Source organism: Crocodylus porosus, unplaced genomic scaffold, assembly GCF_001723895.1.
Source record: "Crocodylus porosus isolate Cpor-Errol unplaced genomic scaffold, CroPor_comp1, whole genome shotgun sequence".
NCBI lineage: Eukaryota > Metazoa > Chordata > Crocodylia > Crocodylidae > Crocodylus > Crocodylus porosus.
In genome coordinates this window covers 53,343,078-53,361,134 of record NW_017728907.1, presented here as the reverse complement: position 1 = coordinate 53,361,134, position 18,057 = coordinate 53,343,078, and the positions used below count along the sequence as shown (strand labels likewise).

Sequence of the window (18,057 nt, the reverse complement as noted above, 5' to 3'; positions counted from 1 at the left end):
AACGGCCGTTAGCGGCCGGGACTGGGGGAGGAGCAGGTTCGCCTCTAGAGTCAACCAGCCGCCCGCCACACGAGCCTCGTCTCTACCCGCAACCCCTCCGTGTGCACGCCAAGCACTCCCCCCCGCCGCTCTTCCTTCCCCCTCATGGTGCTAGCTGCCCCCATAGTTACGCGCCTGCCCCCGGGCCAACGGGAGGGGAATGCGTGCGATAGCGTTTCGGGACACGTTCCCTCCGCCGCAGGCAAGGGGGCGACGCTGGCATGACCCTCAGTCCAGCGGACGGTGCCTGCTCGCCGCGGGGATGCGATGCAAGAACAGAGGAGGGTTTGGCAAGACCTTCGCCTAAGCCTGGGGCTGCCAACGCTCCAGGAATTCGAATATTGGACCAGCCTTTCTGTCTGTCTCTACGTACTGCTTTAGTTGCGTTCCGATTGGCTGGCAAACAGCCAATCAGCGTGCGGAGAAGCATTCAGGCAAGTGGCAGCGTGCTGCCGTGAGGAGGGGGCGTGGGTAGCCTTCCCCTCCCCCCCACCTTGCTCCCTGGTGATGATGGCAGCCACGCGGAGGGGGGAAGCAAGGTCCGGGGTCCAAAGCCACTCCTCCTCCCCTTTGTCAGCCCGGAGCCCGGTACTCCCATCCCCCGGCAGCCACCAGGCCGGCCTGGGCCCGATGCTCCCCCCACCCCGCACGCTGGCCCTGCTTCTCCCCATCTTCAGGCTCACTCCTCCCCTCCCCCACTGCAGCAGGGAGGGGGCCTGGACCCCAAGCAGCAGGAGGGAAGTGGGGAATGGGCCTGGACAGGGTGGGAGATGGGGGACGTGGGGCTCCATCCCTGCGCACTCCCCCCATCATTCTTGACAGGCAATTGGCTAGTTAAATATAAATCTCCAGTAGACGGCCAAGAGTGACCTCAGAGATAATTTAATGAATGCCCTATCATTTAATTATGAAATGTTGAATCCCATTTATACAGTAGTCCAGTAGGGTTTTTTAAAAATGTAATAGGCATGTGCATTTGCCTTCTTGAGGTAAAGTCATTAATGTCATCACATCATGTGATGAAACTTCCTGGCATAGATTCAAACAGAGTTGGCAACCCTAGTTAGGCCAACTAGGCAGATGGAAGAGAGATCAGAGACATTTCCAGACACAGGTAGTCCTTCCAAGGGTAGGCAATCTGTGCCCAAAAGCTTGTCTGACCTGTCTCCCATCTACACAGACCAATAAGAACCAAAAAAGTCCTTGCCTCTGAGGAAGTGTGAATGACACCATTTGATGTCTGTCCGTAATGCTTTAGTTGCACTCCGACTGATCTGGTCTGCATGGGCTAGGGGATAGCATAACTGCAAGGGTGAAAACCAGGGCAGCAGCCCCAGTTACCCACTTTGCGGGTAGAGGGGTAATACTAGACCAGCACTACCCTGCGAATCACAGCTGCCACAGGTGTAGCACTGCCCCAACACACTTCTAGCATTAGGATAAGTTTGCTAAAAGGAAGTGATCAAATTTGCTCTCCCACCAGCAACCAGCAAGGTGCAGGTAGACCATGGACTGTGTGATACCCCAGGAGAGCTGCATGATCCTGATCCCTGGGTGATTTACACTGGTATACAAAACTGATGTAGGTAACACTGGGATGGTGTATCCTACTGGCTCCTCCATCTGTGCCCTGAGACAACAAAAATGTATTTCACTTGGGCCACGAAGCCAGCAGTGAGAGAAAGGGCTACAGCCTAAACCAGCCGCTGTCTCTATTCTGTTCATTAGCTAGTATTTGTAAAGTAAATACTCCTTTAGCTATAATCACTTGCTTCTTGCTTGCCCCAAGCCATTTCACACATCAGCACCAACAATTTTCATTTACACAGAATTAATAGCATTCTGGTTTCTCATGAACTTGATGCTGTTGAAGGATAATGACACTTGAATGTCTGGAAGCCATAGGCAGTTTAAAGTACACTCAACAGTGCACTCCTGAGCAGTCTTACCCCACTCAAACGCAATGCTTTTGCAGACAGCATATACTATACGGACAGGAGGCAGTATAGTGCAAGATGTCTTTACCAGGACTAAACACGTTTAGGTAAGCTGTTCAAACAGCTTGTTCAAAACAGCTTGGTGCAAACAGCATTGCCCCCAGAAATAACCCCACTCGCACTGAATTTTACAATCTTTTCCCTCTCACCCACAGGTTTCCATCTAATTTTGTATTTTTAGTGAGGGAAACAAATCTTATGTCCCAAAATCTCAACACTTACTAGTGTTGGCTATGTGTGAGGGTAGAGAAGCAGACTGCTAACTCCCTCCTCCCCCATTCCTCATACTCTTAGTCTCCTGTGCCAGTATTCCTGGTTCAACTCTCCCTTCCTAGCCATTAAACCAGGGGTGTCAAAGTTATTCGGCCCCACAAGCTGGATGAGTTGAGTGCAGCTGGTCTGCAGGCCAGATCTGGAGTGAAGAGCTGTAACATCCGCCCTATGGGGTCAGAAACGCGGTAGCAGCAGTGTTAAATGCTGCTCCTCCCACCACCATATTTCTGACCCCGCAGAGAGCCCCAGGGCCCAGATGACACAGTTCTGTATGCTGGATCCGGTCCATAAACTCCATCTTTGACATCCCGGATTGAAATGTTTCTCTCAGGTCCTCTGCCTCACTAGTGTCTAACACGTCCTTGGTTGTCAAACTGTACATTGTGCCTGACCCTCCTGCCTGTTTCCCCAGACAAATCTTTGGGCGTGGCACAAACAGGCCAGCCCTTTCCAATGCATCATCACTTGTTCATTGTTTCCTCCAGGCAGGAGAGGAATATACTTTAAACCTCTGAAACCAGGAAATGCAAGATTCCATATGCTATGCTTTCATGGCCATCCTTCAATCCAGATCTACACAGGGAAGCAGGAAGAAGGGCTGGTGTACCTCCAGGAGGGGCAGCTCCCCACAAACAGGTACAAAGGAGGAAAGAATTCGGAGTAGATATGGCTCTCTCTCCCTCTCTGTTATCTCTGGGACTTCCCCTGCCCACCTCCCAGATCCCTCCACCTCCCGTAACTGATCTGACAGGTCAATCTTTAAATTGCATACTTTGTTATTCCTGTGAAAACAAGGAATAAATTAAATACACATACACACATATATATGGGGGAAAGCATTACTTTAGAACCAATTTCCTTGAAGCATCAACTTAGAGGGCAAACCCTCAAGTGCTCTCTACAAACCATAAAAACAGCTAGAGTTTTTTTTGTTTAAATACACTCCATTTTAAGCTGCTGCCAAATTTCACTTCTTTTGGGAGCATGAGAACTGCCTACATCCAGATTTGTGGAGAAGAGTGAAGCCATCTAGATCAGGGGTGGGCAAAATGTGACCCAGGGGCCAGATGCGGCCCTCCACGCCATTCTATCTGGCCTGTGGGGCCCCTGAAAAGTGTAGAAAATTAATATTAATCTGCCCTAGACTGCCTGTCATGCAGCCCTCGACGGCTTTCTGAAACTTGGTAAGTGGCCCTCTGCCCAAAATAATTGCCCACCCCGATCTAGATACTTGGGAGTACAAAACACACATACTATATAATACAATAATACCTTAAAGCAAGAGACATTTCATTTGAGCTACAACTGAACGGTTAGAGAACATAGAGGGTATGTTAGCTTCACAACATTGAAAAATTTAAATGGTGTTGCAAAGCTGCCAATCCCCACCCCCAGCAGGGTAGGCAGCAGAGAGATTCCCTTTATGAACAGTACCAACTAGTGACATGCCTCTTTTTTAGTCACTTAATACACAGATATGGAAACTTCATCACCTGGCTAGGAAAATAGAACTAAGGACCAATTCTCAAAATAAAGGAAATTTGAACTACTGTACAGTTTGCTTCCAACACTTGTATTTTGTCAAGCACCAGTGTGCTGTGCAACCTACTTTATTCAATACAATTTGTAAGTCAGAAGTAACATAAGGGGGGGGGGGAAGAGAATCTTTTTTTACAATTAAACAGCTTTATGTAAAATTTCACACTCCACACACAATGCAATTGACACAGGGCCTTGCATACAATGTTGGCCAACAGTTTGCACTGTGATGTCTTAGGAATAAGTCATTGCACAATACTAACCAAGTATTTACAGGAAATGGCAAAAACAGCCTGTTATAAGTAAGGTGACCAAACACCTGGGGCCTTCTGTTAGGACTTGCAGTCCCAAGTGCTGAAAAGGGCCGTCTTGTTTCAACTTTCTTGCTGAGTGGAACTGGGGAGACCCCTCATTTTCCACACTTCTTTAAAGAACAAAGAAGACTTCCTTGATTTCAAAATGCAAACACTCAGCATATCTGCTTCACATTTCCCATCTCTTCCCTTTCCTGCTTACTTCTGTTGCTCCGCTTCAGCAGTTAGTTCCACTTCTCCTCTTCCCCCCCACCCCAGCCCCAAAGAGGGGGATAGTGTTGATCCTAAATTTGTTGATGCAGCCTGGAGGAGTCAGGGGAGGCCAACAGCTGCAAGAAACAACAGTCTGCTTCTAGAGACACAAAGAGCACAGCTTGTTGGCAACAGGAAAAGAAGTTTTGAAGACTGTTAGGTCTGAATAGAGCTTAGCAGGACATTCTGGTCACCTTAGTTACAAGCATCATTTTAATGTGTGCATGCATAAATTTTTGTATTAAGCTGCAAGAGTGCTGAATGCCACAATCACAAACAGTTCTATTCAAACACCATGTTGGTAAACGGTTCTATAAAACCGCAGTCGCAGAGATGAAGTGACCATCTGTCCCAGAAGTCAAGTCACACGACAAGATATTCCTCGATGTCTGGTGCTGATGTACATTCCAACCTGTACATGTTCCACCTCTTTGTATCCTGCAGAAATCCTATAGGTATGACCAGCTCAAGCAGTGATCCTAGATCCTCTTACATGTTGCATACTGCAGTTGCCATTAAAGTTGACATTCACCAATGGTTACCACACGTGGTATTGAGTACCACAACTGCTGGCAAACAACTTTAATGGTGACCACTATAGTACAAGTTACTCCAACTACACACACGTCAAAGGATTATTACAGAGAGGATAGTTGACACACCAACACCAGCAGCCTTCAGTTTGGTTTGGCTTGCTGCTGCTTTCTACATGGGGGTGGTCTTCCATGACGCATAATATGTTTTTCTAAACTATCTAAAATGGCAATGGCAATTCGCTGGACATCTGGATCAGTCTGAATGTTTTCCTTGATGTTGTACAAGTGCTGCAATCCTCCTTCTTCAATTAACATGCTGCAGTACCTGGCAGCTGAAATGAGAAGGGGGGGTGGAAAAAGAGTTACTTCTGGCTCTTTTTAGACACTAGTTACATGCAGGCTCTAATTCAATTCTACTTCTACCTATTTCAGCCCTTCAGGACATTTGCAAGGGCACATACCAAGAAAAAAGCCATATCAGAATTTTACTGTACTCCAATAGAGTGAGGGAGAGACTTTTCTGGTTACAATACCTGACAGGGGCTCACATCTTCATGGTCCCTTCCTAACTTCATCAGTGTCTTTTTGAGCCACCTGCAAAATGTGGGGACTGACCCTATCCCACAGGTGTTGCATTTGTTAATGTTTCCATGCTCAGGGGCTTAGGTGATTGAAAACTGCCAAGTATGTAGAAAGCAGTTGCTGTTGTTAGCACCTGTCATAAGCAACAGATACCAAAAGTGGAATCTGAGGCACCACAGCACTTATACTGCCTCATACCACAAACAGGAAATAAAAATCTTCAAAATCATTGTATTAGCCACTGATGCCTGCAGTTAAAATGACATGAGATGCTACAAATGCACTCGCAAGTATTCAGTTCTACATATCTGTACTACTGATCTAGCCCATGGGCTGTATTTTTCCCCCACTCCTGACATAAGCATACTGGATAAGTACATAGTTCACCTAATTGCATAACAAAACACTGGTCCCAATGGGTTTTTTTTTTTATTGCTTATATATCAACAAGCTCCAGGTATCTACATATCAGTTATCCACACAGCTCTTGGCCCACTGTCTTCACTGTAACATAATTTGACTGTGTTTAACTAGATATTTGGTAACAGCAATGAGGTGCTGGCAAATTCAAGGCTGCTATCAGAGGCATGAGGTGCTCTAAGAAACAAGCCTTAATGAGTTGGAAAAAAACTTAGTGCAGGCTGTTCCTACAATTAATTAGCATTGTTCATATTGACTTAGAGTAGGTGTACAGATTCTCTCAGTCCCAAGAACAGGCATTTGCAGAGAGTGCACTGTATATATTATACCTTATGCTCAATTACACTGAGATGTAGTTTGTCTGGGAATCAGCACCATTTAGAGAACAAGGCTCTATAGCATCCAAATTTTTAAATAAAGTTTTCAAAACAGGTGTCTAATGTAATTTGGGGAACAACATCTGCCTACAAGTGACAGTCCTGGTGCAAGTTGTTCCCTTCCATCTCAGTGGAGCCATACTGAGGTTGACAATTTAAGTACTGACTTCAGATTTTTCCCAAGTGATGACATTTAGCACAATGAAACTAATACTAACACACTCCATTGTCAAAATAGGATGTTGTTGTGGATAACGGAGCAGACTGGTGAGAGACCACTAGCTGCTGTAAAGAATTGCCTGCATGGGAAATAAAGAATGTAGATAGACTCATCTTAAAATTCTCTCTCTTTATCCAAAGAGAGTTAAGGAGGAGCTATGTCCTCCTTCACTGCACAACGAAAGCTTCCTGGATATTTGTCAAAGAACTCCCAACCCACCTTCATACCTTTTCCTTTAAAACAATCTCCAAAAAACCAAGGGCTTGGAAGATTTCCCCAACAACATGCTATTATTCCATACCTGCCTACTGCTAGTTTTCCCAACAGCTTCTTTTAGGAGTGCTTGCCACAGGTCATTGTCAGAGATTAATATTTGAGTTCTCAAAGTCAGAGTAACAGGATACAACTGGTCTCAACCTGAACAGCAATTTCCCTGTAACCCAGCAGCAAAATCTCTTTCCCGAGCTTCACAGTTCTACAATACTCAGTCTGAACCCCATCTGTGGCGTGCCAACAGCTGAACAGCAAAACAAATACTTTAAATTAACAGGAAACTAGCACTATTCTTATCTGAAAGGAATAAAGGGCAGAGGGATTACTACATGCAGGTACAAAGCACTGCCTATCAGTAGGATTGTGTCACCACTTAAACTACCTTCGACCATAGGAAATAAGGGATAACAGATCTTACAAGATCATCTAGTCCAACCCCCTGCTAAAGTCCCCAACTAAACTAATCCCAGCCTGCCTGTCTAACCCGTGCTTGAAAATTTCCATGAATGAAGACTGCACAGATTCTCTAGGTAGCCTGTTCCAATTCTTGAATACCCTCAGAGTTAGTCATAGAGAAGTAGGGCTGGAAAGGACCTCTAGAGGTCATCTAGTCCAACCCCCTACCTATGGTAGGATCAATCCTAACTATCCCATACAAATGATCATCTAAACTGTACATATGATTACCATGAATTCTGACGCAACACAGACCTAAAACCCTAACCTACCCGAAGTAAGGCAGAGAACCTATGGCAGCCAATGTCCTGTTTCTATAAAATGTGGTCAACATATGCTCAAGAGGTCCCAGGTAGAGGGCAACACCCCCTGCTACAGAGGGCAAAACCCCCCACAGTCCACACCAATCTGACCATAGGGTAAAATTCCTTCCTTACCCCAAATATGGCAGACTGACCCTGAGCAGAGGGGCAAGGTCCTCTAACCAGGAACCTCCAGTTTTACTCCCAGCAGGATTAAAAAAGTTCCTCCTAATCTCCAACCTAAATTTCCTCTGCTGCAGTTTGACGCCATTGCTCCTAGTCCTATCCCCTACAGCTATAGAGAACAGTCCATCTCCATCCTCTCTATAACAGCCCTACAAGTATTTGAAGATTATGAAAACCCCATCCCAAAGTCTTCTCTTCTCCAAACTAAATAACCCTAGTTCTTTCAGCCTTTCCTCACAGGTCTTGTTTCCAAGGCCCCTAATCATATTTGTCACACTCTGCTGGACTCTCTTCAACTCTGTCCACAACTTTCTTGAAGTACAGGCCCCAAAACTGGACACAATACTCCAGGTGAGGCTTCACCAGTGCCGAAGAGTGGAAGAGTCACTTCCCTTGATTTGCAGGTGACACTCCTCTTAATACAACCTAGTATGCTGTTGGCCTTTTTTTTTCTTTTGCGCAACAAGAGCACGCTGTTGGCTCATATTCAGCTTAGGGTCTACAGTAACCCCCAGGTAGCCCCCAGGTCCTTCTCTGCAATGCAGGAGCCTAGCCAGTCATTCCCTGTATGCACATGTGCAAATATTCTGTCCCAGGTGCAGGCCTTTGCACTTGTCCTTGCCTAATCTTATCTGGTTGATTATTGTCTATTTCTCCAGTCTATCCAGGTCATTCTGGATCTTAGCCCTGCCCTCCAGAGTGCAACTCCACCCAACTTAGTGTCTTCCCCAGATTTGTTGAGTGTGCACTCAATTCCATCATCCAAATCCATTAATGAACATGTTAAACAATAATAACCCCAGGACAGACCCATGGGGAACCCTCCTTGATACCTTCTCCCAGCTAGGCATTGGACCATTGACAACCCAATCAGTTATGTATCCACATGCCAGTACTTTTGTCCAGTCTCTATTTCCTTAGCTTGTTAATCAGAATACCATAAAGGACTGTGTCAAAAACCTTGCTAAAAGTCAAGGTATATCATATCCACTACTCACCCCCATCCACAGAACTTGTCACTATCATAGAAGGACCTCGACTTGGTCAGGCATAACTTGCTCTCAGTTACTCCATGCTGGCTGTTCCTTATCATTTCCTTCAAGGTGCTACACAGATTTCTTGAGGATCTTTTCCATAATTTTTCCAGTTATCAAAGGTCAGACTGACTGATCTGCAGTTCCTCCTTCTTCCCTTCCTTAAAGATGATGACTATATTTGCCCTTTTCCAATCAGTCAGGACCTCAACTGACCTACATAAGTTCTCAAAGAATAGCCAATGGCTCTGAAATTACTTCAGCCAATTCCTCCACTTCCTTAGGGTATATCCCACCTGAATCTGCCAACTTTAAAGCATCTAACTTCTTTAAGTAATCCCTAACCTTTAAAGGACAGCTGCTGCATGTACTGCAGCAGAGTTTACCTAAATTACACTGTACTAAAAAAATTAAGCCATAATGAGCATTAAAAAGCATGGAGGGTTTGGTTCAGTCATGTTACCTTCATGTGTTCTAAAGGGGACTGATCCTTTTCACATATAGCCCCTTTCTGCAGATCACAAAGCATCTTACAAACACAGATGGTATTGTCCTATTATAGATGGAGAAAACAGATGAAGAAACTCACCTTGCGTCACAGTGATTAATTGTAAAGGGGCTAAAATCAGGACTACCCCAAAACTCCTGTTCTGACCATAAGATTGCTTCTCTCCTCCCTTAATTGTAACACTTTAAAAACTGGCATGATCTCTGCACTGGAGTTAAGGATGAATACCGTCAGCACTGTCTGCTTTTTAGTCATCCTGGCAGACTGGATATTGAAATAGGAGCTCAAAGCATTGTTTTATCTTGGTACGTACGGTTCTTGCTGCATACGTGCTGCATGGCCCATACTGCCCATAACTGAACCCCAGGTGTCATGAAACAACCAAGCAGAGGGAAAAAAGGATTGAAGGACCTACAGGAAAAGAAACAAGCCAAAAGAGATACTCAGCAGGTCATTTCAATGCTGAATACTGGTACTTCAAAGATCATACTCTATTTTCACTAAGGGTTTAGGCAAGAGAGCTGGGATATGTTGCATCTTAGATGGAGGAGTTGGCTTTGGTTCCTACTGCTAACAATAACTTACTCACAAGTAGTATGTGGACTGTGATAGTTTTCGGGTGTCCCTTATTACTTATAAGCAAAAGTAAAACGGATGTAGTTGTATGACCTATTACAAATAAGTCAGAATAGATGACCTAATATTTCCCCCTTCCTCTCCTTTGGCTTGGAAGTCTCTAAATCAGAGACATACAATCCTAGCCAAAATTAACGTAGCTAAAAACCTACCTGCCCAGTTAGCTTCTTCACATGGGCCTTTGAACATTCATCTGAAAGCCCTGCTAGGAATCAAAGGCTTAACCACATAGCTGAGTTACAAGAGCAGCTGCCATACACAGGGGCAGCAGTGACTTCTGGGTGCTGCCGCCAGCACAATCATGCAGCTGGAGTTGCAGCTGCTTTCCCCCACCATACACACACACGGCAGCCAGGGTGGCTGCCTCAGTCCTGCCATTTTTAAGAAAGGGGGAGAAGGAAAATATAATACTGAGCTACAAAAGGAGACCTAGGCTGGCTCTAACTTTCCCCTTCAATCTTAAAGGCAAGGGAACAATATTCATGGCTTTAAAATCAAGAGGTATGTTTTTACCCACAGGAAGTAAAAGCCAAGTCTGCACTGTTCCAGACACCAAGTGAATTTTTTCAACTAATTGTCACACACTGGTTTTCCTCACTTTATGCGGGTTACATATGTGTGAATTTGCTCTTATGCAATGACCCTTTTAATACCAAGAACTCATTATATGCGAGGTAAATTCATTCTTATGCAATTGGTGTGGTGGAAACCCGTAGTCAGTTGCTTTGTGCGGTGCATTGTGGGGGTGATGGACACCAAAATACAGTCTCCTGTGTGGATCTGTGCTCCTTGCTCGGTGTCTGCTACACATGTTTCTGTAGTTGCCATCACCATTATGGTAGCATTTACCACCACTCTATGCTTGTGTGTACTCTGTTGTTGGCAAGTACCAAAATTGTCTTGTAAAAGTGGTAGAAATGGGTCTGGGGGTCGGTACAGTCAAGGTCTTTGAACTGATCCCTATTTGTTACATTGTAAAGCGGGTTCCCTTTATGCAAGTTTGAGTTACGCACTGTTTTCCAGGAACGCATGTACAGCATAAAGCAAGAGAAACTTGTACTTCAAACTTGAAATCAAGGCAATAGTTACCTGTATGCCACCATCTCACATTCTGGGGTTGGCCAGTTCAAAATAGCTGAATGCTGCAAGACACAGAACCAAGAGCTGAAACACTCAATACTAAATATAGATAAGCTTACAATGCTGCAGGGCAAACGAAGAGACAGTTTTTAGTCATTTCTGTACCAGCTGCTCAAGAAGAGATGTCCTTTGGCTGCGACTCAATGTCCAAGCCTGCTCTCCTCTAGATATCAAGTGAGCAATAATCCCAGCTGCAAAATAACTGACTTCCACCTCCACACTATGCAACAGTTTGCTGATGTGATCTATAAAGTCCTTCCACATTAGTTCAGAATGGAGCTCCTTCACTTCTGCTATGTTGTTCTGCAAGAAAAGAAAGTTCAAAAGTAAGTGACAAGACTCTAGTTCCTGAATCAGATGGATGTCTAGACTGAACTGAATCACACATGGACATTTTGGGATATTTTCAACTGCAATAAAAGCTACGAAATGAACTACATTTTTGCCTTTATTGTAGGCATTTGCCTAAGAGGCAGAGGATCTCAAAACATTTCCTTCCATGACCATTCTAATACAATATTCTAATATAATAAGAGCCTTAGTTTGTCTGGCTGTCTGACCATAACGCTTAAGTTGCACTCTGATTGGTTGTTTCAGCAGCCAAGCACAATGCTGACAAACAACCAGAGTGCTCTGCACAGACAGACACACAATGCTGGCCTTGCCTGCCCTCCCCCCTGGTCCTGCTCCTTGGGTAGAGGGGAACAGCGGGGACGCAGGGGATGGAGCAGGGGCAAGGTCAGTATAACTGGCCTCCCTCCCACTCCCCCAGCTCCTTGGAGGTGGTGGCACGGGGTGCTGGTGCCACAGCCTTGCCCTCCTGCTCTGGTGCATGGGGCCATCCCCACCTGCCTGCTCCTGTCATTCTTGACAGGCAACTGGCTAGTTAAGACATATTACACAGCTGTTTTTTGAAGTTTCCAAGTTTAAGTGCTTTGAAAAGTTTATCCAGACTGATGGTAGGAGTACAAGCGCACTGACTTTTGACCTTCTTTTGGCACTTGTATTCATCTGTAGATTTGTGCGCTACCTTTTTCAAAGTAATCTAGTCAATGGACAGTCCTAAATGAACTGGTGCTTTTGGAAAAATGGCAATATAAATCTAAAACAACATAAAATACCTGGCCCATACGAAAATGGAATAAAAAATTAAAGTTTAGGTGAGGTATAATGAACAGTGTGGCATCTGAAGAAATTCCTAAATAAAAACTGAATGTGGAATGTCCGTAAATAACAGGAACTAGTATTTGTGAAATTTAGAGTTCATGTTCATCTTACCAGAAGGCCAAGAACTTTCTGCTGGATAGAGGACTCTGATGGAAAAGACTGTAAAAAGAAACACAACACAGAGGCTTTAAATAAGATCAATACTGAAATTGCATTTGATGCATTTGTTGGTCATAAACCTATGCGGCAAATCTGCCACAAAAAACATGGTCCTCACCTCCAGGACTCTCATGAAGAGTTCTAGCCCTTGATTTTCAATAAAGTGTCGACATGTGGTTGGAGATTCATCAGTGAGATTCCAAAGTGCGCTCAGTGTAAATTTGAGTGTGGTATCCACAAGGTTCTGATTTGTTTTCTGCTTTACTATTTGTAAAAGTTGCTGAAAAGAGGAAAAGCAAATGGCAGTTAACTTTGCAAACTGTAAAGCTCTACACCTTTATCAGCTTGTTTGCTTATGCACAGACCTGGGCAATGAACAAGGACATCTCCGATTAAAATAGCAATGTATATATTAAGACTAACCGTATCAGCTTTTCCATACATTTTAATTATAATTATCTTCCTAAACACTGACGCTTCCCTACTAGGTGGATTCCTCTGTATAACTGGGCATATTTCAGGTCTCAAAGTTACTACGAGCCACCTCAAAATTCACAGACGTTAGATATTAGGGTTGGAAGGGACCTTGGAAGATCGAGTCCAGCCCCCTAATACCTCATGAGTACCAGACGAACTCGTCCACCTACTGCATTATTTCCATCTTATTGTTGCCAAGGGTGGCAATTTATTCTAAATTTTCTACCCCAGATCTGAAGGTAAGTATTATATTAAGGTCAGAGGAAGGAACATCAGAAACATAAATTTAAGGTTCTAGGGGCACATCTACACAAGATGCCATGTCACCACAGCAATGTGCTATGGTGAAGTAGCACTGGCATACAAACTGTGATGCCGCAGCTACAACGCTGTAGCAACAAGCTCCCCTGTATAGCGCTTTGCCACAGCAATGTAGTGGCTAAAAATAACTGTGCGCTGCCAGCACAGTGCAGTAATGGCTGTTACTGTGCTGTTATTTAGTACTCCCTGGAAGTACTGAATGACGATGCAATAACAACGGCACCATAGGGGCATGTGTAGAGGCACCTTAGGTGTGCAATGACCTACTGCCGCTAGTTTAAGTGCCATGCCTGAAATAAGCTGGAATGAGCATGCTGAGTATTGAGTTCTGCAATGAACTCTACTAAGACACCTCATTTATTCTGTAGAAAAATAAAGGCTTATAACAGCTTTCACCCGAACATGATAAAGTCCTGAATGGACATTAAGGAGATGTCTGTTTGGTGTACTGGCTGGTCTTGAGATGTATTTAGCAGCATATTCTCTCTCCAGAAATTGAGTGAGCCATTTCTGAAATACGTATTTCCCTTGTCCTGAAGTTCAAGCCATCAGACTGGTCCTGAAATCAGGTCCCATGGATGATGACTTCTGATACTCTTATAATTTAGAGAAATGCATTACAATTTTACATGCTTAGTGTAACATGCACTGCTGCAGCTGGTTGACACCACAGTGGCATTCTGCACCACAGTTGAGCTGCATTTAAGCTATTAGAAACCAAAAGATCTTGACTCTTTGATTAGCGGTATCATTATGAGAAGAGGTTAAGCTCCAAATACAGCAGAAAGAAAATTTCAAGATAAAATATGATCTTGGGAGCTTCTTTTCAAAAGATACAGTTTAGAGTAGAAAACTAAGAGTCAAGAGGTTTCCTTCTATCCTGCAGTCAGCAAAGCCCTAACACCATCACATCATTCCTTTTAGCTCCTATTTTATCTGGGCCTATATTTTACATTCATTACCACAGTATTTGAGCAGCTTCCTGAGCATGGAATACCAATCTTTCCAGTTTTTTCTAGAAACAGTATTGCTGGGGAATTAAGACTTAAGATACTAATTTTTCTTTTATTAGAATACAGTCAATAGTAGCAAATTTAAAACAGCGAAACAAGGAGATCCGAAGAAGTATGCAAGAGATTATTTGACTTACCCTAACAATAAAAAGTTCTGCACCAAGTTGAGCTGTTTGCTCAGTTGAAAGCTGCAATCAAACAAAACAAAGTGAAAATTCAGAACAAAAATCAGGGCCTGGGAAATTATAATTTCAACATTTCCAGATTCAAGTCTTGTACCTTTGCAGCTAGAATGGAGATTATAGCCACGGCCATCCTCTGCATATTCTGATCTTCATGGTTACACAGCCACTGCATGACAAGCTTTGCTGCTTCAAACCTGAAAATAAACAGCATTTATTTTCAGAATGAAAACTATACAAGCCTTTAAAAAGGAGCTATGTGTAACATGAGAGCAAAAAGCCCCCACGCAATGGAAACTGGAAGCAGCGTGCTTTGCCTCAAGCAGGTTGACTACAACAGTAACATAAAAAGAAAGCAAAGCTCATCTCAGACCCATGCAGTAAGTGAAATTTTGCAGAGAGACTATTGGGAAAAGGCTGCTATCATTGCAAGTTAAAGAAGATCAAGGAAAGGTACCCAGAGGTCTGCCTACTGAAAGCAAGAACAAAAGCTCACGATCCAGCAGTCTGCTACAGGAATTAAGATCTTCAATGAGGCTCAGCATAATACTCAGGCTTCAGTATCTGCTCCCCTAGCATCTCTCACTGCTGGTTTAACACAAAGCACAAGACACTCTTTTGTAAAGCGCCAAAGAATCTGGCCACAGACACCTGCATTTTCCCAGCCCTCCTGTGTTGGCATGTAGGATGCAGCGTCCTCCAAAGTCTTCCAGCAAGATTTCTAAATAAAGAAATTGCTGCAAATGGGCATTGGCCCCTCTCCTCCTCCAACTCATATGGGTTAAAGTCTGATTTCTGTTTAAAGATGAAGTAATTTAACTGATATCAACAGCCCTTTCTACAAAGTCTTTAGATCTACAATTAATAATTGTGAATTATTAGCCTTCAAATCCTTGTGAACAGGCAGATCAGGGGAATTAGCTCAGGTTTATAGCACTGTACCAGAAATCAGACTTTAACCCCATAAATCAAATTCTAGACTCCTGAATGGCAATATAGAACTTGGACCCCAAGACCAGAACAGCATATTGCATATTTCAAAACTAAACAATAAAATGTGAATAAGAGATCTTGAGTGCTACAACCGATTAACAGAATAAAACTTACCTGTTAAATGGAACATCTTGAAGGATCCTGTCACTGCACAGTGAAAGAAGGCAATTTTTTTGCAACTGCATGAGACAAAATAAGTTAAATTGAGACACAGGCTTCTAAGAGTGCTTCCTTAGCCTGATGAAGGGTTTTTGAACCCAAAAGCTTGCTTAAAAATTGTTCTCCAACTATTTAGGTTGGTCTAATAAAAGATATCAGATTCACCCAAAGAACCTTGTCTTAAGGGGGAATTGTAACAAGTTTGGTAAATCATTAAATATTTTTCCTATTAGGATCACGTACTCTACTAGTTACACTTCTAAACAAGAAAAATGTGAAACTGAGAAAACTTAATCCTTTTCGAGAAATGTAAGCCTTCACAGTGAGGATTAAATTTCTCTTTACGATAGAATGCAATATGCACCAATTAGGTTGTGCTTGACTTCTTTACCAAATACGAAAGGAATCAGAACTCATGGTAGAGGTGGTATCTTTTATTACACCAACTAGATTTTTGCAAATTTCTGCAGAAAATGAACTGTTCCAAACAGGAGATTTTACGACACCTTCAACTCTCCTATGAAATATGAACTTTCATTTCTGCCCAGGAGAACTTTTACAATCTTTTCTCCTATGCCTGAAGAAGGGTGCTTGTGCCCGAAAGCTCACAAATAAGGAATTTTTTTTTGCAAAAATCCAGTTGGTCTAATAAAATATATCACCTCTACCATGAGCTCCGATTCCTTTTGCCTCTAGACCAACATACAGCTACAACCTGGTTACCAAATACAACAGTTTTCTATTGAAGGTATCAAGTGATACGACTGTTCATAATCACGCTTCAAATAAATATAATAAAAGACTAGATGTGGCTAGAGGAAGAGAGAGTTGACGATATTATAACCATACGTCTAAACATTTCTTCCTCTTAAATTTTTTAATTGGCGCTCATCTGAAATAGGAGCAGCAGTTTTCAAAGAAAACATGGATAGTTTTAAACTAGATCCCAAACAGAAAAATCCAAGCTAGATAACCTAAACACAATTAACAAAATCATTACTTGTGATCTCTTAAATCCAAAGTATAGACACAACTAACTCAGTGCTAGTACTCCAGTGTAAAAAGCTTTGAAAGACCTTAGAAATCAATTTTGATAAAGAAATACCCAAAATAATTGGCAGAATAGGTTTGAACAACACAGAGGTAGTGGAGAAGGGGCAAAGCCCAAGCTCATGTTTTCAGATTATCTACAATGCTTGTTCTTAGATGCCTAATGATTTTTACAGGACAAAGTATCCTATTTCACTAGCTTGCATACAGTATTGCACAATATTCAAGTATTCTCAAAGCAGAGACATATTACAGTGCCCAGGTGGCATTTCTAGTATTAGGCCCTCCCACCAGATACGATGAGAAACCCAATGAAGAAAAGAAACCAAGTATTTTACCTGCTGGTGGTTGGGAAAATGCTCCATGGCCTTGAGGAGTAAATGAGTGACGTCAGCCAGTAATCGGACAGGCATGCCCGCTGCTAAATCTTGCTTGGTTAAGTTAAACACACATGCGCTTGCTGCTAACTGTACTGGCAAGTTCAGAGGGTGATTTCTCATTCCAATGACTACAAGCTGAAATACGAAGAAAAAAAAGAAGATATATTTGTATCATATACTCCACATGCAAGAGCGAGCCTGGGCCCAGTGGGAAAAAGTAAAGATATGACTAACTTCTCCCTGCCTCTTGCTCAGCTCAGCAACCTTCTCAGTCTCCAGAGAGCACCCCTCTCCTTCAGCTGTCATCTTACATTTTTCCTGAGTCTTTCTGCACTGGCTCCAGCAGTCTCTCAGACAGGATGCTGTGTGCACTGCACGATATTCTAGGCAGATCCAAAACCCTAGCCTGCTGCATATGCCCAAATAGAAACAGTCCCCCTTCAAGAGCAGAAGAGGATAGAAAGTCCAGAGTGGAAAAGAAACCTAGGATTGGCTTACTGCTAGGCAGCTGAGGCTACCATTAATCTACTGGCACCCTAGCCTGCCAGTTTACAAGTGAATTGTTTTACCTTTAAAATTTCAGGCTTTGTTTTTTCCATCACATGCGTCAGACTGAATAGATGGAAGAGCGCTTCCCTCACAAAGAACGCCCGCTCGCTGTACCGCTTCAGCGCTTCTGAAATCTGAGTTTCGTTTGCTTCCCCAGACACCTAAAAACAAAAGTTTTAAAGTCATCACCGCTTCATTTCAGAGTTCACATTTTTTTTAAGTTGTATAAAATGATTTTTTCAGAGTTGGTAGCCTTAAAAACTTTTCTTTTCTTTTTTTTTTGGCTGCTAATCCCCAAGATTTTACCATTTCATCTACATGATACATGATTTGCCTATATCAAACAAGAACCACACACATTGGAAACATCCCCCAAAGGAAAAAAAAAAGAGACAACAGCATTCACAGGGCATATACCAAACCGGTCTGTCCAGACTCAATCCAGCCTTCAAGCCAGAATTCCCCAGTATACAAAGCAGGGGGGTCACTTCAAAGCCAACAGAAGTCGATTATGTCATTTTGT

At 43.2% G+C, this 18,057-nt stretch overlaps 1 protein-coding gene across 1 annotated transcript; it reads right to left on the bottom strand.

Annotated features, from left to right (window-relative positions):
• Positions 1–3,861: 3,861 nt before the first annotated feature.
• On the bottom strand, positions 3,862–17,861 carry LOC109307006 (protein zyg-11 homolog B). The gene is made up of 12 exons (XM_019530628.1): positions 17,841–17,861; positions 17,555–17,695; positions 16,944–17,120; positions 15,511–15,575; positions 14,501–14,600; positions 14,359–14,409; positions 12,529–12,690; positions 12,363–12,410; positions 11,190–11,387; positions 11,034–11,086; positions 9,622–9,719; positions 3,862–5,282 (listed from the first exon to the last, which is right to left on the bottom strand). Exons 1-12 carry the CDS (start codon positions 17,859–17,861, stop codon positions 5,092–5,094), a joined length of 1,305 nt encoding a protein of 434 aa, XP_019386173.1. The 3' UTR covers positions 3,862–5,091.
• Between the last annotated feature and the right edge of the window lie 196 nt (positions 17,862–18,057).

Bases quoted from the DNA above. Each gene is read 5' to 3' on its own strand.
- LOC109307006 (XM_019530628.1), bottom strand. From the start codon at position 17,861: ATGTATCATGTAGATGAAATG. The intron at 17,696-17,840 runs GTAAAATCTTGG...TTTTGTTTTTAG, and splicing joins TGTATCATGTAGATGAAATG to GTGTCTGGGGAAGCAAACGA. The intron at 9,720-11,033 runs GTAACTATTGCC...CTTTTCCTGTAG, and splicing joins TGTGAGATGGTGGCATACAG to GTCCTTCAATCCTTTTTTCC.